The sequence below is a fragment of the Bos taurus genome, chromosome 5, assembly GCF_002263795.3.
Source record: "Bos taurus isolate L1 Dominette 01449 registration number 42190680 breed Hereford chromosome 5, ARS-UCD2.0, whole genome shotgun sequence".
Classification (NCBI taxonomy): Eukaryota; Metazoa; Chordata; class Mammalia; order Artiodactyla; family Bovidae; genus Bos; species Bos taurus.
Genome location: NC_037332.1, coordinates 27,304,275 through 27,330,737, shown reverse-complemented (window position 1 = coordinate 27,330,737; position 26,463 = coordinate 27,304,275). Strand labels below are relative to the sequence as shown.

Here is a 26,463-nt window from a genome sequence, read left to right as displayed (position 1 = left end):
CAAGCCTCCCCACCTCTGAAACAACATGAAACCATCAAATTGCTGGGCTTGCAAGCCTTGCTCATGTAATTTGGGTCTTATCTAATTAACCTGCTGTTATAGGGTAATTTGCCCCAGGCCCCAGCCTCTCCAAGGGGGTGTCATTGGCTCTTCATCATCTCTATCCTGATGAATCTTCTCTTGGCTGTGGGCTTCCTCTTAGGGATCAGGGGGAGCAGATGGACTTCCCTAGACAGGGAAGGTTGCTGGGTAGAATATCTGGGAGCTCTAACCATAGCTGCGTCCTCTTCTTTCATGGAAAGGGGCCATTCATTGAGCTGTTCACACTTCCCCCAGGCCCTCTGAGACACACCCCACCCCATGGCCTCATCTCCTAACCCACAGAAGACAGTAGCTCTCTCTGGGGAGTATCAGGGGTGGAGTGACCCTCTCCCTGGCAAGTGACATGAACAGCCCAGGCCAGAGTCAACCCTGGACACAGCGGGTCCTTGAGCCTCTGTAAGTTCTCCAAGAAATGGGATTGCCACACTTCACCTCTCTCAAACTCTCAAAATAAGACGGGTTAGAGGCTGTGCAAGGATGTCTAGGGCTTCCAAGGTGGCTCAGTGGTAAAGAATCCACCTGCCAAGGCAGGAGCAGCAGGAGACACGAGTTCAATCCTTGGGTCCAGAAGATCCCTGGAGGAGGAAATGGCAACATGCTCCAGTGTTCTTGCCAGGAAAATCCCATGGACAAAGGAGCCTGTCTGGCTACAGTCCATGGAGTCGTGAAGAGTCAGGCCTGACTGAGCGACTGAGCATGCCAGCCCACAGGGATGTCTAGCCCTTCAAGCACCTGCGCAGAATGGAGAAGATGAGGAGGATGGTGTCAGGCAGGTGGGAGAGAAACTCCCAGAGTCCACTGGGAAGAGATATGGACACAGTGGACAGAGGCTCGTCCAGGGCCTGGAGGTTTCAGGGGAAGCCTTGTGAATATCCATTTTGCCATGTATGTCTCTCCTCCAATGTGTACTTGCTAATAAGATGTGGAGCAACTTGGTCAGGAACCATCTGTTTAAAATTGAAATGAAGAAGTTACTGTCGAGATGAGACTGGACTTCCATCACATCCCTCAATACCCAGGCAAGCCAAGGGTGAAGGTCTGGCCCAGAGCCGGGCCCAGGGAGCACTGTGCATCCTGCTTCAGACACTCCAGCGGTCCCTGCCCCAGACTCTGCCTGTTGTCCCCTCCCTCCTGCGTTCGGCAGTTTCTCTCCCACCTGGCTCCCGCAGTGGATCCTAGTGCTCCCCCATGATTGCTCCTGTGACTGCAGCCCCAGCTGTACCCATGGCTGGCTCTGCCTCTGGAGATTGCCATTTCCCAAAGATCCCTGCTGGGGCCCCACGGGTGGGCTGTGACTCTCGGCTTGGTGTGGACACAGAAGAGAAGAGAATCTGGGGCCAGGCTGGTCTGGGGCTCTCTGTCACTTTGTTTAGGGGGTTGACCTGAAATCCCTTACCCCACCAGCCACGTGTGACCAGCCACGTGCTCCTTCCCAGCCTCCCCCTGCCATTTTGTCTGCGTGGTTCACCAGAATTTCTCTTTCCCTCCTTCTCTCCTCCCATCTCCTGTCTCCATCCTGCCTTATCCCTCCTCTCCATTTTCCATCCCTCCTTTCTTCTCTCCCTCTTGCTCTGCTGCTTCCTCCTCTCAGCCTCTTCCTGGAGGTCTTCCTGGGCCAGCAGAGCCCACGTCTGACTCTCCTATCTCCCTCACCCCTTGGCATGTTCTTGCCATGTGCCAGAAGGACAGGGACTTTGAGGGCAGTTCCCATGAGCTTCCTCTGAAGCCTGCATCGCGTGTCATTGCGTCTTCCTTCCTAAGGAGGGTAGAAATTTCCCAGACACCCGCTAGTAGGCACCTCCGCCCCTCCTCTTCTCCCTCAGTGAATCTCCACTGTGCACCATGTGTCAGGCAGTGTGCCCGGAGCTAGTGGTGCGCACTCAAGGCCTTTCTCAGCTCTTGGAACCCAGTCCTCACACGAGGGTGGTCCCCTCGATGGTTTCACTGGCTGTGTGTTTCTCTGGTAGGCATGGCGGCTTCCTAGCACAGCCTTCAGGGTCCCTGCAGCTGCTACCCTGCCTCCACCCCATCCAGCAACCTTCCTGGCTGCTCCTTTGCTCTGCCAAGGACACCCACAGGGCTCATCTTCAAATACCTTCAAATTTTTACCAAACTGTTCTTACCCAGCCTGAAACACCCTCTCCCCCCATCTCTTCTGGTCCAAATCCTTCCAGTCTTTCAAAATCCTGCTTAAACTCCTGGATTTAGCCCCAAATCCAGGACTCCTCTGTCCATTGACTGCTGTGTGGAGGCTGCCATGTTCCCTAGGGCCAGGGGCCTGGGAGAGGGTTCCATGGCCCCCAGTTGACTCCTCCCTCTGTATCTTCCCTCGGCACAGGACTAGCCTCTGGACATCCTTCCCAGGTGTGAGAGGATTGACAGTGGTTTGAACAGCCACCAAACTGCTGGGATGGTGCACTTCAGGGAGCCTCTGCGCTTGCATCTGCCTCAATGGCACCAGGTAAGAGCCCAGGCTCCAGGAGCTGGCTCCCAAGGTCTCAGTCCCATGCTACCATCCAGCACGGCTTCACCTCTTGAAGCCTCCGCTTCCCAGCTCTAAATGGGATCACAATTCTTCATGGATGGACTTCCCTGGTAGTCCAGTGGTTAAGATAGCATGCTTCCATTGCAGGGGGTATGGGTTCAATCCCCAGCCAAGGAACTAAGATCCCGCATGCTGCGTGGTATAGCCAAAACAAATAGAAAAATAAATACATTAAAAAAAAAAAAAAGATTTCTCATGAGGTAGTTGTGATGATTACATGTATTAATTCATGTAAATCCTTGGTAACTGCCTGGTGTATCTCAATGCTCAATACACATTAATCAATGACCAAAAGTAGAATTTAGGAGTCAGTCTGTCCTCTCCTTTGCTCCTCTCTCACCTTCCTTTCCTCAGCAAGAGGATGTCTGGATTAACACATTCCCATACAGTGTTATCTGCTGTTGGGGGACCTGGAGTAGGTGGTGTTCCCAAAGGTCCTAGGCTCCAGGAATCTCTCTGTTCAGACCATCTCTGATAATGGAAAATTCTCCATTAGAAATAATAATAACCACTGTCTAATAAGTGTTTCTAGCTATAAGACTTGACAGGAAGCATTTTTCAAATATTAAGTATATTGATGTGTGCATGCTAAGTCACTTCTGCCATGTCCAACTGTTTGTGACCCTAGGGACTGTAGCCCTCCAGGCTCCTCTGTCCATGGGATTCTCCAGGCAAGAATACTGAGCTGGGTAGCCATTCCTTTCTCCAGGGGATCTTCCCAACCCAGGGATCGAATCTGCGTCTCCTGTGGGTCCTGCATTACAGGGGGATTCTTTACCACTGAACCACCAGGAGAAGCCCAAATATAATGATACTGATCCCTTTATCAAACACTCACTGAGCACCTACCAAGTGCTGAGGGAGGCAATAAAAGGCATTCTGCCCTCAGAGAACTTAGTTTCTGAATTCCTGGAAAAAGCATCTCATCAAGCTATTAACAAGTCATTAACACCTTAGTATAAATTAGTTAATTAGATACTGGCCATTAGGAATGCAACACCCAATGTTGTTGATGCGGATGATAGAAGAGGAAGGAGGAACATTCTGGGCCACTCACAGGAAGGGTGGGCCCAGGTGGGGCTCCTGGGGTGCTTACTGGTGTTTTGGCCGCAGGGATAAAGGGAGGTACTAAGGAAAATCGGCTCAGAGCTATAGTTCACCAAGGTTATAAAGGCCCTGCCCCAGACTCAACTGAGACCTGGGGAAACTTACGGGCAAGAGGAGACAGAGTCCCCTGCCTGGGGAGGCTGGTAAAGGAGACAGGATGGGATCTACCACGTCCCATGTCCCGTCTTCATCTTCCCCTCATGCCCTTTGCAGTATTGGGGTGGCTGCTTTCTGTCTGTATGTGTGTGATCAGTCGCTCAGTCATGTCTGACTCTTTGCGACCCCATGGACTGTAGTCCGCCAGGCTCCTCTGTCCCTGGGATTTTCTAGGCAAGAATACTAAAGTGGGTTGCCATTTCCTTCTCTAGGAGATCTTCCCGACCCAGGGATGGAACCCATGTCTCCTGCATTGGCAGGCGGATTCTTTTTACCACTGATCCACCTGGGAAGCCCTGCCCAGTTTTCCAGGTGGGAATTAAATTCTGAGAGATGATGGGCCAGGCATGGAGGTCTCTGAGCTGCAGTTTTACTCACCTGTGAATTGGTGGGGAAAGTATGTTCAATCAGAGACTCAAACCCCCAGATTACCAAGAACATCTAGCTTGAATGTTCAAAGAAATTTTAAATTGCTTGTTAAATGAATTACATTTATATGGCTCTTGGTTTTATAACCAAATGTTTTGTTCGATTTACACAAATAATCTGTAGCTTTCTTTATGTTTTTGTTTCTACATCTGTGAGAATGATCAGTTTTGCACATTCATGTGATTTCATGGCCTCCGCAGGATCCATTGGCTCCCCATTCTCAGCATTCTGGGGTCCTATAAGCCTCCAGAGAAGGTTTGAGAAAGAGAAGAGTTAGAAGATCTAGTACAATCCAAGAGGGTATTTGCTGGGTGAAAGGAAAAGGGAATGCACAGAGGAGAGGCAAGACCTGGGGACACTGGATCCACAAGGACTACCCGGAGGAAGGGGTTTGAATGTCAGTCTTTCAAGGAAAAAAGGCTTGGGTAGGCTCTTCCTGAGGAGTAGCAAAAGCAACCCAGGCTGGCAGAAGGAAGGGCATTTGTGAGGCAAAGACCCTTCAGGCCGGTGTGATTATGAGTGAAGGGAGACCGTGGGTTGAGGGACCCTGGATCCCACCCTGTGCATGGGACAGGGCGAGCGATAGGGCCACTGAGGGCTCTTGAGCCAGACAGAGTCTGAGCCACACGTGTTTGAGGAAGCAGAATCTAGCTGATATAGGAGTTGGGTGGGGGAGGCTGGAGGTGCTGAGAAAGGGGCAGGTGGTTCTCGGAGCAAATAATTGTCTCCAGAATTAAGGAGAATGAGCTGGGCTATTTTGGAGAAGGCAATGGCACTCCACTCAAGTACAATTGCCTGGAAAATCCCATGGACAGAGGAGCCTGGTAGGCTGCAGTCCATGGGGCTGCATAGAGTTGGATACGACTGAAGCAACTTAGCAGCAGCAGAGAGCTGGGCTATTTGGATGACATCAGCTCTGGTCCTGCCAGCCCTGCTCAGCAGACGGACTCAGGAAAAGAGCATGTTGTCTGTGAATCCTGCACAAGTACCCCCTTTATCCCCCTACATCCTCCTATAGTTTCAGGCAGGCAGGGCACTCAGTCCCAAGCCTGACAGTTAGAGCACAGTTCCTGGGGGACTTGGCCATGGTCAGAGCCATCCATCTGGGGGCAGGACAGCTGTTTAGCAGGTTTGCAGCTGGCAAGGCCGAAAGTGAGCTCATGCCAGAGGAGCCGGGGTATAAAAGCCAAGGAAGACTGTCCTCCCAAACACTTGGCTCTGCTCCCACCCTGCTGTTTGGTTGCCAGAGAGGTGCCTTCCAGGGCTGCCCCATCCCCCTCATTTCCTCCTTGCTCAACTCCGTGGGCAAGACCATCTCCTTTGAGCTTTGCTGGTCATCTCCTTTCTCTAGCCCACCCCAAGCCTCTGGCAAGGTATGTGGGCTCAGGACTCTGTGCATCCAGGCCCTGGTCCTGCCATGTGACCACGGGTAGGTCTCCCAACTTCCTAATCCTCTGTTTCTACATCTCTAAAACAGGGGGTACTAATACCTGCTCCGCCTGCTCCCCAAGGTGGATGGGAGGCATCTTGTAAATAATAATGATGATGGTAATGATCCTGGCGAACACACAGCACGGGCTCTGCAGGACACTGCTCTAAGCACTACATACATATTAACTCATTTAATTCTCACTTCAGTCCTGTGAGGCAGGTACTGTTATTATCCCCATTTTACAGATGAAGATACTGAAGCGCAGGAAGTTAAGTAAATTATTGGAAGTTGCACAGCTAGTGAGTAGTTGCACCAGGATTTGAGGTAAGCTGCCTGGCTGCCATCTGTGCTCTTCGCCTCTGCGCTGTCCTGGCTTTCCTGTGTGCAAATGTCCAGTGTACATGCCCGCCCTGAAGCGTGTGAGAAGCTGAGCTCAGCAGCACCAACTCCTCGCGCTCTCTTCTTCCTGTCCCTGACTCTCCAAGCAGATCTGACCCCTACTCTCCTTAGCCTGTTTTGCTCTTTTGAAGACAATATAATTTCAGGACTTGGGTGGGGTGCTTATGAGACAATTGTATGTTTCTCACATGCATCATGCTTTCCCCTGATGACATGCCCTGGGCTGTTCTCCCAGCCTCCTGCCCACCAAGGCAGACTGGTCCTATCCTTTAAGACAAACAAAAACACCCCTCTCTAAGAAACCTCCCCTGAGCCCTCCCTAGGGCAGCCACAGCTTTCTGCACACAACCCTATTGCCCAGGTGCTCTGTGCATCCTTCCAGCCTAACAGGTCCCCCTGAGGCTGGACGATGCTCTCTGCTCCTTGGCCCCAGTCTCCGGGCTTATGGTGTGAATTGTAAGCACTGCTCACCAGCTCATAGACATGTTCCCATAGGTGTCAGAGGCCGTGTGGGGGCCCACATCTTCATATGGGTGGTCGTGAATACAAACTTAAGCAGAATGGTGTCCAGCCAGTAGCGACCAGCATGGCTGTCTCAGTTGCCTGTGGCTGACACCTTCTGTGATGGGTTAGTGCCTAATTAAACCGGTGGTTAAATATTTTGAGTCTCTTCCATAGGCTTGAGTCTGTGGGCTGATGAGCACGTGTCTACCTGTGTACCCAGGTTTCTGATGACAGTCCACCTGACAACAGACCCCATCTTAGATTAGCTATCACTGTCAGACCTCCAAGTGTCCATTCCTCTCTGTTAGTGGCACACATGTGAGAGCCGATTGCCTTGTTTTTATTACATTCTTTTTTAAGAACGGAGGAAGTGGTGACTCCCAGCTTTTGAGTACAAGTAGATCCCATTTGTTCATTGTTTGTTTCTATTTCCATTATTCTGGGAGATGGATCAAAGAAGATATTGCTGCAATTTATGCAATTTATGTCAGAAAGTGTTCTGCCTATGTTTTCCTTTAGGAGTTTTAGAGTGTTCGGTTTCACATACAGCTCATCAACGGTTTTCGTTTTCTATTATTTTTTATTACAGCTGTCCTAGTGAATGTGAAGTGGTACCACTCTGTGGTTTGGATTTGAATTTCCTGATGATTAATAATGTTGAGAATCTTTTCATGTGCTTGTTGGCCATTTGTGTGTCTTCTCTGAAGAAAGGTCCATTGGATTCCTCTGCTCGCTTTTAATTGGCTTGTCTTCTTGTTATTGAGATGTCAAAGTTCTTTATATGTTTTGGGTTCAGTTCAGTTCAGTCACTCAGTCGTGTCCGACTCTTTGTGACTCCATGGACTGCAGCACGCCAGGCCTCCCTGTCCATCACCAACTCCCGGAGTTTACCCAAACTCATGTCCTTTGAGTCGGTGATGCCATCCGACCATCTCATCCTCTGTTGTCCCCTTTCCCTCCTGCCTTCAATCTTTCCCAGCATCAGGGTCTTTTCAAATGAGTCAGCTCTTCGCATCAGGTGGCCAAAGTATTAGAGTTTCAGCTTCAACATCAGTCCTCCCAATAAACACCCCAGACTGGTCTCCTTTAGGATGGACTGGTTGGATCTCCTTGCAGTCCAAGGGATTCTCAAGAGCCTTCTCCAACATCACAGTTCAAAAGCAATGTTTTGGGTACTAGACTCTAATCAGATACGTGATTTGCAAATAGTTTCTCTCATTCTGTAAATTATCTTCTCACTTTCTTTGTAATGCCTTTTGATGTGTAGAAATTTTTAATTTTGAGGAAGTCCAGTTTCTGTATGTTCTCTTTGGTTGCCTGAGCTTTTGATGCCATATCTAAGAATCTACTGCCAAATCTGTTCACCTCCCACCCACCCCACCCACCAACCAACAAGACCAGCACACAAAACCTAAGCCGAAACTTACTGTGATGGTGTGATTTAAATTCTTTTTAAGAGGGCTTCCCTCATAGCTCAGTTGGTAAAGAATCTGCCTGCAATGCAGGAGACCTGGGTTCAATTCCTGGGTCGGGAAGATCCCCTGGAGAAGGAAATGGCAACCCACTCCAGTATTCTTGCCTGGAAAATTCCCATGGACAGAGGAGCCTGGCGGGCTACAGTCCACAGGGTTGCAAGAGTCGGACACGACTTAGCAACTAAACCACCACCACCAGTTATCTAATTTATATATACCCTCATGTTTCTACTCAGTTGTGTCTGACTCTGTGACCCCATGGACTGCAGCCTACCAGGCTCCTCTGCCCGTGGGATTTTAAAAAAAAAAAAAAATTCTTTTTAAGAACCTATGTTCTTACTTTTCTAATTAATTGATTAAACTCTCCTCCTCCTCCAGGAAGCCTTCCTTGCTTAGCTTCCCTGTTCAGATCACTTCTCAGCATTGCTGCACTGGGCTGCCCTTCCCTGATTTGTATGAGTGTGTGGCTTTGTGTGTGTGTCTGTTTCCCCCATTGGTCTGAGTTCACCTCCAGAGCAGCCTCCAGGTTCCTGAAAGGCTTGTGCCCGTGAGCGAGATGGAATGTATCATCATCAGAGATGGGCAGTTTGGAAAAATTGAAACGTTGACAGGCATGCACCTTGGACATTACTCAAGGACAGTTTATTGAACATGTGGCAGAAATTCAGAATCCTTCAGTCAAGGCAAGGAGGAACCAGGTGTCTCCATCCTTAGAGATATTTACAACAAGAACCAGGACTTCTGGGCTGGGTGGTACCACCAGAGACAAAGCAAGCTTCCCTCATTGAACACAGCTCCTGGCAGCAGGAATTGAGAATCAGAAGCTACTGCAGGACACAGCCCCAGAGAGAGGCCCAAAGATAAACACATACCCACTGACAGAAAGGCAACTTAAGTCTGCTGCCCGCATCAAAATAATAGTGAGTTTGACATTCCCTTCATTAAAGAGACAGTGGCGTGTAAAAGCACATGGACCCTGGAGTCAACCAGGCCTGGGCTCAACTCCTGACCCTAGGACCCAGGGAGTGAAGGGGGCAAGTTCCACAGTCACTCAGAGGATGGGGGGGTGGGTCTCTTCTGTCCCGAGGATGCTTATTGCATCTACTTTGCATAATTGGATGAGAATTAAAGGCAATAGATGTAGTTGGTGCTTAACATATAGGAGTTGCTACCGCCTCCAGGTTGCAAAGTAAGCCTTCGGACAACTGCTGACTCCACCAAAGCATAGAGAAAACTATCCTGCCCTCCCTCGCCCTCTTCCTCTCTTTTTCTTCCCTCCTCTCCTCTCTCTCTAGGGATGTTCTTAGGGATGTTCCAGGGCCAAGAAGGTAATTATAGCTTGTGTCCATAAGTCTCCTAGCAGCCGAGGGCAGCAGGGAAGAAGGAAGTCACTAAGTCCAGATGGGACCTGAAAACGGGAGAGGATGAGGCCAACCAGAACTTGACAGCGAGACAGGCCACAGTGCATGTGGGTGGCCGCACGTACCACGGGTGGTCCTAGGACTCGGGAAGAGGGGGCTGTGCCAGACATCTCCAAGTGAGGTGGCAAGGCAAGAGCATCTCTTCTCCCAGCAGCTGAGAGAACCCTTAAAGCTGAGGGGCTTTACCGGGCAGCTTTCCTTGCCCGGCTGCTGACTGGGGTGCTCTTGTCTTGGGAGTCCTTGGGGTCTCCCACTCGTGCTCCTTTGGCCCTGGTCTGCCCGCTTTGGGTGCTGCTGGAGCTGCTGGTCCCTGTGCTGGCCATGGTGCTGGCCCCAAGGTCAGTGCTGGCCGAGGATCCAGGGTGGTAGCCGAAGCTGCTTGCACTGCTGCTGATGACGGCTGTGGTGGAAGGACCCAGAACAGGGGAAGAAGGATGACAGCATCACTCAGCGAGCCACCCCCTTCATCCCACAGCGACCCTTGGCGGTCAAAAAACACTGCAAGGATGGGTCAAGATCCAGTTACACTGCAAGCTTTGTGCGAGGCGAGGACAACCTGGGATAGAATGGTCCCTGCCCTCCTAAAGAGTCTAGGACCATTTGTCTCACAGGTCCGTATTCTCAACCCCTTCTTGGGATGACGATGCCCAGAAGAGAGACACAGGAAGGAAATGGGGTTGGCATGACCTCAGTCACTGATTCCCTGGGACAGAAGGCAAATAGACTTTCTCTGAAGCCAGAGAAACCTTCCTGAGACAGTACTAGGAGCCCCCAGATGAGGGGAGACAATGATTGGAGGTAATACCACATTATCTTGTGGTCCCCAGCTTTCCAGTCCAGTCAGAATCCCCAACTCAACCCATCTCTGGGGGATACTCACAAATGCTCACAGAGGAGGGATTCTCCCCAGACATCCTGCAAGACAGAAAGTTAGAGAAGGATAAAAACCTCAGGAAAGTGTCTAGTTCAGCTGAGCCTTTTGATGGGTTCCTGCCTTTATATGCCTATCATTTGAATTCATCCTTAAAACAACCTCATTTTACGGAGATTACAATCCTCCATAAAATGGAGGATTATTTATTTGCTCATTTACAGATGAGCAAATAAATAATAAAATTTACAGACACCAAGACCACATAGCTGACATGTGGCAAAGCGAATGATTAAATCCAGGTCTGTCTGACCCCACTGGCTCTTTTCATGCCACCACCCAACCACCTGTGCTTCACATCTGACCTCCTCTTGCAGGAAGCTAAGCTCAATCAACAAACAGCCCCCTTCTGTGCTCATGTCATGAGCACTGCTGTCTTTCCTATTTTACCTCTTAAATGGTCCCTTGCCCAGCAGGGAGCCACCCACAGTCCCCCACCCCCACTGTGGCATCTCCCTTGCCCCGCTCACCAGCACTCCTCGCCCTCCAGCAGCTTGCTATAGGTGGCGATCTCCATGTCCAAGGCCAGCTTCAGGCTCATGAGCTCCTGGTATTCACGCAGCATCCGGGCCAACTCCTCCTTGGCCTGGTGCATGGCAGCCTCCAATTCATCCAGCTTGGCCCTGGCATCCTTCAGGGCACTGTCTCCCCGCTGCTCGGCATCGGCGATGGCCGTCTCCAGATTGGCACACTGAAAAGCAAAGGACGGGCGGGAAGACCATCAGAACCCAGAGCAATGTTTAGATCTTAACGGTTAGGTCCCAACCCCCCTCACTTTACAGATGAGGTCCAAGGTGGTAGCAAGTAATTGCTGCAGAGCCAACACAGTATCTGAGTCGCTTCTATTTTCTTTTGTAGATGGATATTTAAAGGCCCATGAAAAGCTGTCAGAGCAGTTGGATTTCAGGACCGCAAGAAGAGACTTGGATGTTCGCAAGTTGTCTAGTGCCTGAGGTTGAAACCAGTGGCTGTCGGTTTCAAGTCCACTTGTCCTGGAGAATCACACTGAGACCCCAACCTGGAGCCTCCAAGAATCCGACAGCGTGCCAAGGCACCTCTGTGATCAGACCCCTACCCGCAGGGTGTCTCCCAGCAGGGGCCCTTCCTACCCGTTAGCACCCAACAGTGTACATCTCTGGACTATTCTAGCACTCTGCAGGGAGGGTCTATCTAAATGCTCCCCAAGTCTGGCCTGAATGGATTAGGGGAACCTTCCCATACAACAAGAGGTTAAGGGCCTGAGGTTATATCCATGGCCTCAGACAGAGCATTTGGGCCCTGAAAAACATCCAGTGGCACTGTGATGGCAAATACTACCAGGCGGAGAAACGGTCCTCATAGAGTTTGTGAATCAGCCACGTGTCGAGTTGGAAAGCAGGCCCCGTATTCCCCACATTACGTGGCTTGGAAGGCTGTGTGGGTGCAGGAAGGAGAGCCGGCTCAGCTCTTCTGGGTTTGGCAATTCTATCACTGGGCAGAGTTGACCTGCCAGGGTCAATTGGGGAAGGATTCCCTACCCCCTTAAAATCATCTCCCCAAAGATATGATGTTTTTCTGCTTTCAGACAAGACAGGGTCCCCCAGCAGACAACCCAGAGCATCTTCATCTGCCATCATCCTCACTGGTCACCCAGAGACAGCAGTGAGAGGAGGACCTTAACTGGCCACTGAGGGTCCCAAGGAGAGGCCCCCCCAGCCCTACATGCGCTGAGTGTCCAGTGGGAGGAAGAGGTGTGGGGCCTGCCCTTGGAGCGGCATACCTGAAGGGGACATGGGGCAGGTTTACTGCACACAGAAAAGGCCTGCGAAAGATGGAAAAAAGAAAGGAAACCTAAATTCTAATCCTAATAACCAGCTGGACACCCTGGGAGAGCCCCTTCCTCTCTCCAGCCCAGATTCCTTATCTGATCTGTGAGAGTCCGGTGAAATAAGTACAAGGCCCCTCCAGTTCTGAGCAGGGAGCCAGCTCTGAGTGTACGGGTCCCAAGGTATGGCGAGGAAGAGGGACCATCAATGGTCCAGAGAGTCCCAAGTTGGGAAGGGGACATCTGCTTTTCACTCAAGGATGGGCTCCAGTCTCTCCCTCACAGAGGGTGAAGCCCGACCTCAGGGCTCTCTGTGGGCTTGCTGCCCACCTGCTTCTTCACATTTGCAATCTCACAGCGGATCCTCTGGATGAGCCGGTTCAGTTCCGACATCTCATTCTTGGTGTGTTTCAGGTCGTCCCCGTGCCGGCCAGCTGCCAGCTGCAGCTCCTGGATCTGGTTTCCAGAGACAGGAAGTTGGTGATGAGACAGGACACCCCCTATATCCCTCACCACCCCAGGCAAAGAAAGTGTCCTGAGCAAACCCTTCCACCACTGGAGCAACCCAGGGGAGATAGCTCTGCGGCAGGAGGTGATAGAGCCATGACCTGGGTTATCCTTCCAGCTGTTTGGAGCTGATTCTGACCAAGAAGTCCACCTGTTTCTCTAAGCAGAAATCTATTTGCTGGGCCTATCCTCCTTTCTCATCTCCCTGACTAATCTTTTCTGGGGGAGGATAAAGGGAAAATGCAGTTTGCATGTATTAAGCACTTCCAAAGTAAATAGGGCTTCCCTGGTGGCTCAGTTGGTAAAGAATCCACCTGCAATGCAGGAGACCGGGTTTGATCCCTGGGTAAGGAAAATCCCTTGGAGAAGGGAATGACTACCCAATCTCATATTCTTGCCTGAAACATTCCATGGACAGAGGAGCCTGGAGGGCCACATACAGTCCATGGGGTATCAAAGAGTCGGACATGACTGAGTGACTAACACTTTCACTTTCCAAAATAGAAGAATTCTGAACCTCTCCATTGATTTAGCACCTCTTTATAGAGGGATCTTTTAAAGGCCAGGTTCTGTTCTAGGTACTGGGGATACAGAGGTGAGCAGTGTGGGTGAGGTCCCTGGTCCCATGAAATTTACATGGGACCTACAAAATTTACATGGGACCTACAAAATTCCCCTACAATCCTTCCTTAGTGACGGGTGAAGGGCCAAGGCTAAGGACCGCATGCATGTACCCTGGAGGTGGTGGGATTGTTGGCTCAGGACTTGTAGCTCAGATCCTCCCCTCACCCTTGGCCAGTCCTTCAGAAAAGAGAGGATGACACAGCCCTGGACAGGGAACAAAGAACCTGTGGTCCTTGCTGTTGGTGGGATTTAATGGCCAAGAAAGCTGGGAGGTGCGAAGCCCCATAGGGCCCCCAGGTAAACGGTCTTCTCAGTGACAGCCTAGAAGGGTTTTACTTCAAAGCATAAGTGCCATCCCCCAGAATGCTCCTAGAATCCCACCTCTTCTTCTTGGAAGTCCTTCCACACTGATCAGAGGGAAGCTCATGGCACCCTCTTCTTTACTCCCTGTCCCACTACAGGTCACCCATAGCTACTCTCCTCCATATTTGTTACTCTCCTTCTTCCCCATGGTGACATGACCTAATCCCTATTTTACAGCAAGAGCACCTCGCTTCGTTCCTCCATCAGAGGATGGCCTGTCCCTCTCTGTTGGAAATGCCTACCCAGTTTTATGGCTTATCTTTGATAACGATTTTTGCCAAGAATTCTTTTTGAGTAGAATGTCGCTATGGCATTGATTATAACCCTTCTTTCATTCAACACATCTCCTAAGGGATGTCTCACATCCATTGGTGGAGGTGTCCCTTCCCAGGAAAGGAAGGCTGGTGGAGGAGAGAGACTCAATCAGTCCTCACCTTGCTCTGGTACAGCGCCTCAGCCTCAGCCTTGCTCTTCAGGGCGATGTCCTCATACTGGGCTCGGACCTCGGCAATGATGCTGTCCAAGTCCAGGTAACGGTTGTTGTCCATGGACAGGATGACAGAGGTCTCACTGGTGTGAGTCTGGATCTGGGCCACCTCCTGAGTTGAGAGGTGAGGACAGAGTCAGGGTCCTTCCCCCACCTCCCTCCTCTGCCCATCAGACTTCTGGGCCTGTGGTGCCTGGCAGAATGGGCCAAAGTGGAGGAAGAAATGCCTGCTGGAGCTGAGGAAAAGGCTCACACATCAGGATACACCCCATGTGGGTAGCAGGCCATGGGAGGCATTTCTTGCAATTCACAGTATCAGGCATCTAGGACCTCATGGGGCCATTTTTACCTGCCTACTGCCAAGGTCATTATCACAGTCCCAGTGAGATTTTTTTCCTGTGAATATGGCTTCCAGGGACCAGGATCCTATACTTCCATGGCCTCCCAGTGCAGGGTTTTGCACCTTCCCATCAAAACACCCTTAATTCTGTTTATCCTCAGTCATTCTTATTAGCATCTCCCTGGAAGAGCCAGGGAATCTCTCAGCTGGAAAGAGGTGGGGGAGGGGAGGGGGGGTGTCCTCACCGCATCATACAGACACTTAAGGAACTTGATATCTTTGTCCAGAGAGTCCACTTTGGCCTGGAGCTCCACCTTGACTGTGTAGGCTGCATCTGCATCCTGCCGAGAGGCACCCAGAGCCATTGGTCATTATCACCCACATCCCACCAGGTGCCCTGTCCTTGCCCTAAAAGACAATTAACTTCCTATCTTTTGCCCACCAAGGGAAGCAGGTTGGTGAATAAAAACCCTCAATACTGGCTTTCTCTCTTATGCATCTTTGGGGATAAATAAAGAAGTGGGGGCTGCTCTTTTTCTGTTACATCTGGAAGAAAGGAAGCTCAGAGAAGTAGAGTGAATTTCCTCAAGTCACAACAGGAAGGCCAAGCTGAGCCAGAGGTTTCCAATTCCCAGACCATGATTCTCTCCTATCTGTCTCCACCCATATCCTAGGCGTGTGTCCTCTCTACCTTGCTAGAGGCCAGAATATGACTCCATCTCTACTCAGGTACCAGCCCCTTCCCAGAAGAAGACCAGGGCTGGAGTCCCAAGCAGGGTTGGTTAGGATGGGGATTCGAGGGAAAACAGAGTCCTTAGGCTCTTCTCGCTCTTACCTTCTTGAGCACCACAAAATCATTCTCAGCTGCTGTGCGCTGATTAATTTCCACCTCATACCTATGGGCAAGGAGAGAAGATACAGAGGTCTCAGTTCCCTTGGCCAGGTGACCCCCTCTTCACACTGACCAGGCAAGTGCTGCGGATGCAGAGTCCCCACAGAATCTGCTGGAGCACTGCAGGGGCTGGTGGTGGCAGTCCTGTGTCCCTGAATTGCCTCATTAACATTCTATTCTCTGGACCCTGGGAAAATATCCAGGTGCCCCAAACCAGTCACTGAACCCATTGGTGGATCAATGAGCAAAGGAAATCCTTCCCATTAACCAGGTAGGAAGTTCTCATCAAATAGGGGTGGTCCTTCCTTCACAGTCAGAGGAGGCATGTGAGCCCTTGACCCTGGTGCTTGCTCCCTCCCCTCCTAAAAACTGGCACAGAGACTGGATGATCCCAGAAGCCTCTGGGAACATGACCCACGACCTTGGCTGGACCCACTCACCTCTTCTTGTAGTCCTCCACCAGGTCCCGCATGCCCTTCAGCTCCGAGTCCAGCCTCAACCGGTCCCCAGATAGCATCTCCAGCTGCTTCCGCAGGTTGCCAATGTAGCCCTCGAGGATGGGCTCCAGGTTTTTCCTACAGTTGTTCAGGTCCATTTGCTGCAGCAGCTCCCACTTGGTCCCCAGCACCTGGTTCTGCTGCTCCAGGAACCTCACCTGGAATCAGATGGATGCTACAAGTCCCGTGGAAAAACACCATGGACCCTACCAGGTTATACAGATTTTTCTAAAGACATTTGGCTCCAGTCCTGACTCCCCACTCATGGAATTCCATGCGAACAAGACCCTTTACAATTCATTCTGTAGCCTTTCAGGCAAAACCAGTCACTGAAAACTCATTGAAGAAGGAGATTCCATACCTGCTTCTGTTGCCTGACCCAGCCCCAGGAGATGCTCTTCCTCTGTCTCAGCTAAGTGTTTCTTCTGTACCATGAGCCCTTCCCTCTGAATAGTGATGGTTCTATCAGCCCTGCATCTGCCTTGAAGGGCTAGAGGTCCAGTTGACCTCCAGATTCCCATCAATTCTTCCTCAAGGTAGGGCTACCTTTTACCAAAATTTCCACCCTTCTCTGTAAAAGAAAGCAACACATTCATTTATTCCTTCATGCTACCTAGCTCACAGGTTGTGCTATGATCACAGAGCCCTTCATGAGATCCAGCAGCAACCTTTCCATCCACAGTGCCCTGTGCACTGCCAGGGGAAGGGGATCACGCACAGCTCGCTGGACTGTCTTATCCACCTGGGAGACCCACCTTGTCGATGAAGGAGGCGAACTTGTTGTTCAGAGCCATGATCTGCTCCCGCTCCTGGGCGCGCACCTTCTGGATCTCCGGGTCCAGCTCCACGTTGAGGGGAGCCAGGAGGCTCTTGTTGACAGTGACCTGGTGGATGCCCCCAGGTGGGCACATGGATGGGCACACAGGCCCCAGGACCACACTGCCAAACATGCTGCCGGCAAAGCTGCTGGCCCGGACCCCTCCATACCCAGAGCCAAGCCTGAAGTTGTAACCTCCAGTCCGAACACTGCTGCCAGCCACCTTGAGGGGAACACAGAGATCCCCTCTACAGAGACTGTAGAGGCTTCGGCTTCCAAAGGCAGCACCAGCTCCTTTGCTGGGTGCGCGGTAAGAAGCCGCACTGCCCCCAACCTTCCTCAGCACCACCGCCGAGTGCCCACTGAAGCCCCCCTTGTCACCACCAGACTTGATATTCAGTTGCCGGCTCATGGTGCCAGAGCTGGGGGTGACAATGCTGGAGTAAAGCAGTCACCAATGGAGAGAGAACCTTTGATGGGGCACCCAGAGCACCGCTCCCTTTTATTCTGTCCATCCCTGAACACCGGAAAAGGGTGTTGCTCCTCTATCTGCTTTCTCCCTGCTGAAGGTCCTGAGGCCATGGGCAATTTGTGGAACAGACATCTCCAAGCCCTTTGCAGCAACAAAGCTCTTCTGATAGTGAGCGGAATACGCTGCTCTTGCAGACTGGAGTGGTCGAATCAGGCGTTTATCTGTGATCCTAATTAGGGACCTGGAGAGTTATCCCCTTCAGAGATCTCCGAGCTTAATTTTTTCCAGGGCTGCCTCTTTCTTGCTTATCTGTCAGTAAGAAGCCGGGGAAATGCCCAGCTTTGTCCAGAGAAAGCTCATCAGAAAACCCCAGCTTTCCGCCCTAAAGAACCTACCCCTCTCTTTGTTGGTCCTGTTGAGGAGCTGTGGTGTTTGCACCAGAGAAGACAAAATTCAGAAAAGATGTGATGCATGTCTTCAAAGATCTAAGTCCAAGAAAGAAGTTCCAGGGCTCATTCTCTGGGTCACTGTAAGGACCACAGCTGTCTAGTAATGGAACGGACCTCAGGAAGGTAGTGGAAATGACCATATAGAGTCTGCATGCCACCCAGCAGGGGACCGTCTGGACATTTCTGTACGAGGCAGAGACTGGGTGGTGATTACCTCAACATTGCCATCTCAACAGACAGAATCTTTTCAGGTAGCTGGTAGTTCCTGCAGCTGAATTTTTTTTCCTGGACAAGGTTATCTGCTGCATCTTAGGAAATGAGCCATGAAGCAGGCTTGGAGGTGGGCCATTGCCTCCCCTGGGGAGAACGTCTCCCCTAGCGCTCCCTGGGGACATGTTCCAAGCCCAGTGACCAAGGTACTGAAGCCCATGGGTCTCGCTCCTGGAGTCAAGGTAACTGTTCTGCTCCTTTCTTGATCACTTTAGGAAGCCATTCAATTTTGGGTCAGGTGAGACCAGCTTTTTGTATCTCAGGGAGCCCTGGTAGAGGTAAATGTTTAAACATTACTCCAAAAGCAGGCATCTCCTAGCTCTGACTCTGCTAGGAGTAATGAAATTCGGGAGCCTTGACTCATTTGAAGCCAGTGATAGCAGACAGCTTCTCCGCAGCTGGGAAGGGGGAGTGCGTGAGCGGGACAGCAGGATGTGCATAGCCCAGAACGGCTTCCTCTGAGGGTTTCATCTCACGAAGTTCTCCAAACAGCCCCAGAAGCAGCAGTGGAAGTTTCTCCAAGGTCCCTGTCTCCCGTCCTTCTTGGCAGGGCCTAGCCCTAGGGCGTGTGTGCTAAGTCGTAATTGAAGTGGTTTCTTGTGGTTTTCTAAACCAGATTCCAAGTGCTATTGAATGAATGTCAACAAATAATGTAAACCCCTTGACCAGAGGTGGCTATCATCTGGTCCCAGCCCCCAAGGAGCGTGCAGATCAGTGAGAGGAATCTATGCAAAGAACTTAACTTTGGATAAAGCTCTGGAATAAGAAAAGTTGGGAACAAAGGATCGGAGGTGTGCTGGGAGTTAAGGACCTCTGGAAGGCTGGGCTTCGATTACTTGTGGCAGGGTGGTGGACTAGGCGCTCCCAGGCAGAGGGGTTTGAGATAGTAATCGCAATAATGGCAGCAGTGGTAGCAGCAACAGTATCTGTTGTGGTAACAAAAAGAATCAATGTTGATTGGTCACATCACATGTGCCAGACATTGTATGAGCACTACAAGGATTTTTAATTTAATCCTCATGTTACTGAATTCACTCTACAGTTGAAGACTGAGGATTATAGATGCTAAGGAACTTGCCCAAATTCACTCAGCTAGCAAGTCGGAACTGGGTCTGGAATTCCAGTGTGTCTGGTTTCAAAGTCCATATTCCTAACCATCACCATCCTGTTATGTGATGGAGATGAGAGTTAAAGCCATGGATGCAAGACTTTCTGATGCACGAGGCATGCGCAGCAGCTATGGCTCTGAGTTCCGCATACTCATGTTTCTACATATTGTTGAGATGAGCAGATGACATGAGAGGAAGGGGAGGTTGTCCCTGAAACGGGGGCTTATGTAAGGTGGTTGCTCTAGATGAGACATCACTCTGAGGTTGAGAGAGAAAGTCAGCCAAAATGGGGGTGGTCAGAGGGAGGAAAAGACTCACTTTCATGGGGGCTATTTTATTCTACAATGTCCAATAGCTAGGCCTTCACTGAGAGGCTCCAGCTGTGAAATCAGCATGACTCTGGGGATCTGACTCTTCCTGGGCCAAGTGTGCCCCTCCACTGCCTAGTGGAGTATGAGCCCTAATCTGTTAGGGGAGCTGGACCTCAACAAAAGAGAATTTACAGGAAAGGCATGAGACTAGGTCTTCAAAGCTGGAGAAGATTTAGAATAGATCAAAACCAGAGTTTCAGGTGCCCAGGAAAATGCTACAGAATGAACTGGGCCCATCTATGCTCAGAAGTGACAGGCTGGGGAGAGCCAGGAGCAGGGCTAGGGGTCCCTGCTCTCTCTGTATTCATTCTGCAAGCAATCAGTGAGTGCTGGCGTGGGCCTGGCCCAGTGCTGAGGGCTGAGCAGTAAGAGTCTAGAGCAGTAAGATGGTGATGATGGTGATGGTCGTGGCCGTGGTGGTTGCAACACAGAAGGAAGAGGAGGAGGCAGAGAGGAACTTCCTGACGACAGTGTGGCGATCGTGGCCAAACACAGAGGCCCCTCCCAGGAAATTTAATTGCAGAGAATTGCCTTTGCTACACAGTAGGATCTCTGACAGTTCCAATCTTCACCATGCGGGCTACCCTCTAATTACTCATCGTAGTCCACACCCCAGTCTTTGAGTTCACAGGACTAATGAGTGTCCCAAGGCTTGAAGAGATTGGTCCACTCAATAAGTAGAAAACTGAGCGCTACTCGGTGAATTGCTCTAAGCTAAGCTAGACATCGAAAGAGAAACATTTAAATTGAACAGGAGGAGACAGCATATAAGCACGTGAAAGTTGTTTTGCTGTTGTTATTGCTATAGTTTAATTCCTTGTGTTTAAATGAGTAATTCAGATAAGCTGTTACTGAAATTCTGCCTTTAAAAATAAATCAGAATAAAATATATTGGTCTTCCTGAGGTGGGGGTTGGGAATGGGAAGGTGGATAGATGCACAAGCATCCCAGAGGCAGTGAGTAGCCCAGGTGGACTGTAGGGGAAAGTTTGACTTGGGAAGCAGAGGTTGCTAGGAGAAAAATGACAAAACAGGCCAAGGTATTTCCCTTCTCCCTGAGGATAGTGTGGAATCATGTGAGGGTCCTCAAGGGAAGAAACCTCACAGCGTGTGCTTTAGATTAAAGAACATGCTCTGGGTTGCATGAGGAGAACTATGCGGGGGAGACAAGTACCCTAGGGAGACCGGAAGGAGCTGAGCCCATGTGCACCATAATCTCCTGCCATCTTGGTGAAAGCTGCTCCTGGAGGGGAGAGGTCTGCAGAGCACACCACACTGGAGGGGAGTAGACAGTAGTGCCACAAATAATCCCAAATGGACATAACTGAGGTCATGTCAAATTGGTTTGAGAATGGATGCCAAAGGTCTTTTTTCTCTAAACCATTGTCCATTTGACTATTCCTAGACATAGTCAAGGAAGCCAGCATTCATAGAAGGTAATTAATGGGGAGAAGAAGAAGCTTGACAGATTCTTGAAGGAAGCTTGATGGGTAATAAGACTTGGGGGCAAACCACAGCACCTCAGAATGGAAAGGACATGAAGCTGAGTTCTCTGCTTTCCTTTCAAAAATGAGCTCAGGGCAGAAACCAAATACTCTCAGCCTGTCTGAACCAGTTTGAAAGGAGGCTGTTTTTCCATCCTCATCCAAAGTTAACTAGAACAAGCAAGAGAGTTCATTTGCTTTTCTCCCTCTCTCCCCATACCCTCTCCCAACACCCTTCACCTTCCTGACATGAAATTCCCTAGGTCTTAGGGTATCAAGTCCAACAGCAGATGGGACTGAGGCTTGGGTCGAGTTCACTGCTGCAGTCTAGAGGCCTGGGCACCTGGCTGGGGTACAGTGGGTGCAAGAGGATGTTCAGAGACTGAAGCTGAAAGTCCCATGTTTGTAAGGTGGGATAGGGGGAATTCTGGGCACATAAGATGAGGGCCAGCACCCCAGGCCAGACGACTGAAGCAGCTAAAGACCATTTGGTAGGGTGACCAGCTACTCCAGTTTGCCCAGGACTGAGGGTTTTTCTAAGTGGGACATGGGACTTTCTATGTTACAACCTGGACTGCTCTGGAAAATCTGGACAGTTGGTTGCCTGACCATCACCCACCACACCACAGAGTAAAGAGTATCAAATTCTCTGGTACTTTAGGGGGGTCCCTGAAGTTAGAACATCTCTCCAAGTCTGAAACTTACATAGTCAAGCAATTCACTGGCCTCTCACCATCCCCACTGTTCCCTTGACTCCTGTCCCCAACACACACCTGTTAACATGAATTTCCCAGATTATTAAGAAAACAGCTGGATGGCACCAATATAAATTCAGTTCCACTGTCATATATTCAAGTCCTGTTATAAGGCACTGTATTGAGTGAAAACCCAGACAGGCAGTCAACAGGGTCAACATTTCTGCTTCTTGGTGCCACATTAGTATAAAGGACAGTGTGTAGTAAGCTTCTGTTTATTAAAACTTAGCAGAGGCTGTTCAGTGACCTGAAATCTGGCAGCAGCTTCCTTATCACAACTGGTTTCATAGAACTTCCTACCCATGTCTCCACACACCCCATCTCTGAGTCTGGGGCTTTCCGCACGTCTTCTTCTCAGCACCAGCATCTCCTTCTTTCTCTCTGTGGTCCAGCTCAGGAGACAAATGTCAGAGCAGTTTAGCCAAGTGGCTGCAGTGCCTTTAAATGCTTTTGTGCCAGTTAGAAAAAGGCGCCCCTTCCTCTGGGCAGATGCAGCCCTTTGCCAGGGTGCACAGCTGGATTTCAGGCCCCCCACTCACCCTCTCGCCAGGCCCTATTGCTGGACATAACCCTCGCAGCCCTCAGGACATTCGTGGGTGTGTGCCCGAATCTAAGGGAGAGGCTCGTGTTATACAGGTGAGTTGGAGCCTTTGGTCATCAAGGTCTCCTGGCCTCCCCCCACCACCCTCAAGCTGGAGCCTACTTCTCCAGATCTCCACTCTGACTTCCAGTCCCCTGGATCTTTCCTCTTTGAGCTCTTGAAAGAAAGTGATGGTCCCCCGCCTCCCACCTCTGCCCACTCTGGCCTCTGTCCACTGGGAGCCCTGCCCAGCTCTGCTCCCCTCTGACTTAGGGGACTGCAGACTTGTTTTCACTGTTCCCAGCCTGAGTGTCCTTTGCATTCAACACTTCCTGGATATCCCTCACTAAGCTCCCCATTCTTGATTCTCTTTCTCCTCCTGCTCTGGCTCCTGAGGCTTTTATGGCTGGAGAGACTCCTGATCCTGAGGTGGACATCAAGCATGCTTTAGTTCTCTTTCTGTCCTCTTTTTAGAAAGAAAAGCTCTCTGGACTCTTTACAACTCCGCCCCCGCCCCTGCCCAGTCATCACCAGAGCTTTCCTCAGCGCGAAAGCACTGAGGTATGTGGAGACAAGCGCCGTCTTGCTCTGGGAAGGACATGCTGGCTTTCATTTGCTCTTTTCAAAATACCACCAGCCCCCGTATCTCCATTATTTCATCCATCTCCTTACCTCAGACCTCTCCCCACTGCCCCGCCCTGCCCCGCAACTCCCAGCCACTTCTGGAAGAAGTTTGTAAGGTACTTTTCTAACCCCCAAACCCCTTTATGGGGTGACTTCTTTTTTTTGAAAGAGAACAGTCAGACTGGGGGCAAGGCCTTAATCTTTTCATCATGGCTGTGAAGTCTGATGCTTGATCCGCCTCTTCCTTTGCCCATTTCCAAAGCAAACAAACAGGCTGCAAGGCGGGCTGTAATTAAACCAGTTGTCCCAATGACAAGCCCTCTATCTCCCATCGGAGCCTCGTGCAACCTGATCCAAACGGGACGGAGCAGCCCACTCTCACCCCATCCAGTAGTGGGAAGCTGGAATGGTGGGCTGGGGGCACCTGCCTCAGGTGTGGGGGAATAGCCTTCCCCCCTTCCCTGTATCCATATTGTAACTAAGCCTGCGGCCAGGAGTTAGGAGAGGGTGGGAGAAGGGGAGGAACACCCAGCAGGGCAGGAGCACCAAGGGGCTTGGATGACCACAGGCAAAGCGGGAACCGAAAGGGGAAAAAAATCTGAAAGCAGGATGTCCAGAAAGAAGTGTAAGAAATAAGAAGTGTGTGTTTTCAGAAAATGAAGCTTGTCTAGCTCCCTGAGTGGTGGGGAGGGAAGAGTTGGTCTGGAGGGGAGGAGCCAAAGCCTAGAGAGGGAGGAAAATGAGGGAGTGGGGAAGGATCGGAGGGAGGCACGGGCATGGCCTGAGCCCCTATGGATCCATGACAGACTCCTCATTCTTGATTCTCTCTCTCTGCCTACTCTGACTCCTAAAATGTTTATGGCTGCAGAGACCCCCTAGCCTCGCAGTGGAGATCAGCCTGGGTGGAAAGGATGAATTACCTGCTGGCTACAGGGAACCCCCTCACTGCTGGGAGGAGGGGCCTAAGCTCCACCCCCCAGGACACAAGCCTGCCACGGACTTAGAGGCTCAGGCAGGCTGGGCTGAGGCTGGAGTCAGCCTGTGAGCTCCTCCATCCAGAGCTGAGACCACAGCCGAGCCCCTTCAGAGAGTTGCGTCCACTTGCCATCGTGGAGAAGGAGGCCTCAAGACCAAGCCCCCTCTCCCGAGTGTCATGGTTCCCCCCAACATTGAAGCAAGTGGGATATTACGTCTGGACATAATGGTGGTACCAGGACGTGAGTGGTCTACAACGTGGGCCAGGGAACACAGAAGACTGGGCGCACTGGCTCCCACTTGAGGGAAAGGGAACAGAGGGGTAGCAGGGAGCAGGAGTGGAGCTGCACATCATAACAGAGAGCCAAGGAGAGGGCTGAGAGGGACCGTCAGCCATGGGAGAGAACCTTCTGGAAATGAACGTCGGCTGGGAGAGCAAAGCAGAATAAGGGAAGAGCTGTCAGCCTGAGATTGGAATCAAGCTGGAAGCTACTCTGACAGTCATTCCAGGGGTGTAGGCATGGAGGGATCACTGGCTGAGTGCTTGCTGAGGACATTTTAATGCATTTCATCTTCACACCAATCCTACTAAGTAAATACCCTTATTTTTTTCACTTCACACATGAGGAGAGGCCATCCTGATGGCTCTGTGGTAAAGAATCTGCCTTGCAAAGCAGGACATGCAGGAGATGCAGTTTTGATCCCTGGATCTAGACAATCCTCTAAGAGGAGGAAATGGCAACCCGCTCCAGTATTCTTACCTGAAAAATCCCATGGACGGAGAAGCCTGGTGGGCTGCAAGTCCATGGGGTCACAAAAAGATGGACATGACTGAGCGACTGAGCACTTCGCACATGAGGAAACAGGAGCAGGGAGACTGAGCTGCCCAAGTCGTAATGATGAGCAGCAAAAGAAACATACTCTTGGCTGGCCGGCTGCCAGTGTGTGTCCTCTCAGACTGGGTGATCCCTCTCCAGCCGGCAGCCACCAAGCTGTGATTCTTTTGGGTCCAATGAGTTGGGAGTAGCTTTAATCTAGAACTTGGGGCTGCATCTGGAGTCTCAGCCAGAAGGATCTGGAATCCCTGAGAGAGAGGATGGATGGGTTGGAAGTAAGACGGAGGGATTCCAGTGATGAACCTCTAAGAGGACCGAATCTACATGGTGGTGTGGTGTGGAGGTGCGCCAAGTGAGGAGGGAGAGGCAGGGTGGTGGAAATTGGTCTGCAGGAGAGGGGACCCTCCGCATCTCCGCTGGCCTGTGCAGCACTTGCTAAACGTGAGTGTAAAGGCTGAGGGATGGTGCCTTAAGCAGGGGGCTTGTCCTATAAACAGGAGTGGTAGCGGCCCTGGAAGGGAAACAGGAGGCAGCTGGCAAAGCGCAGCTCAAACCTCAGAGCAGCTGCCAACGGTGGCTTAAAAAGTCTAAGACACTCCCGGTCTCCAACAAGTCACGTCCCCTTCACCTCCTCCAGGAAGCCTTCCCAGACTTTGTTCAGCTCTGATGCCTTCCTTCCTCTGTAGCCCCTTGGCTGTGCCTCACCATGCCTCCAAGCCCAGATCGTCCTCCAAGCCCCTTTGCACTAGGGAGTGAGAGGTCTCAGAGGGTTCCCCTTGCAGCCGGGACGGGAGCCTGGACACAGTACAGGCGAGGCGAGGGCACAGTACTGCTGAGAGATGGGAGCTCTTCCTCCCAGGACTCCTGGATCAGCCCATCGAGGAAGAGCTGTCGGAAGGTCCCGAATCCTCTGACTAGATGTAAAGAGGTTCAGGCTGTGGCGATGCCAGCACTACCACAGCCCCTACCCACCCCCTCAGTCGTGTGAAAGGAGGGATGGGAAAGAAGGAGGGGAGACAGAAGCCAGGGCCTGGGCAACACGGAGGCTGGGGCCTGCCTGGGCATGCCAGGGAGAGAAACAGCATCTCCTCCAGCTGGCAGCTCCGCGGTGGGCACAGAGCCTGACTAAGGTTGTCTCACACCGTCTTGGTTTTAAGTGTCTTTCCTCCAGAGTCACAGCGTCGGAAGGTGCAGTACCTGGGGCCGATGGCAGAGGGCGGTGTAGGCACAAAATACCAGCACCAAGGAGCTACTCTTCCTGCTTGGAAATGAGCAGTTTGTGACTGAATGGGACATGTGTCAATGAACAGACCCAGTGTTTGCCCTGGCCCCGCACTTAGCCCACCTGAGTCAGGTCTCTGGGCACAGTGCTGCTCTGGATTGACTGCTCATGGACCAGTGCACAGCTGGTAAACACAAAGGCCCTGTGAACACGCATTAACAGTGATTATTATCGTAACAGCTAACATCTGTTGGCTGCAAACTGTATTCCAGATGCTGTATTACTTGCATTATCCCTTTTCATATGCTCAACTCTCCTCTCCAGTGAGGACTTTGGCAGGTATTGAGGCATTGTGCATGGAAAACATGGACTGGACTCTGAGAGCTGGACCCCCAACTCTGCCATTTACTGTGTGACATTGGGTAGATTATTTTACCCTTTGAGCCTCAGCATATCATGAGTGAGATCCACATTATAGCAAAAAT

At 51.0% G+C, this 26,463-nt stretch overlaps 1 protein-coding gene across 1 annotated transcript; it reads right to left on the bottom strand.

Annotated features, from left to right (window-relative positions):
- Window positions 1-8,765: 8,765 nt before the first annotated feature.
- Window positions 8,766-17,283, bottom strand: KRT74 (keratin 74). Its single transcript, NM_001083447.1, has 10 exons — window positions 16,771-17,283; window positions 15,959-16,173; window positions 15,462-15,522; window positions 14,872-14,967; window positions 14,234-14,398; window positions 12,636-12,761; window positions 12,261-12,302; window positions 10,972-11,192; window positions 10,451-10,485; window positions 8,766-9,970 (listed from the first exon to the last, which is right to left on the bottom strand). The coding sequence occupies exons 1-10, from the start codon at window positions 17,242-17,244 to the stop codon at window positions 9,753-9,755; spliced, it is 1,653 nt and encodes a 550-aa protein (NP_001076916.1). The 5' UTR covers window positions 17,245-17,283; the 3' UTR covers window positions 8,766-9,752.
- Window positions 17,284-26,463: the final 9,180 nt, after the last annotated feature.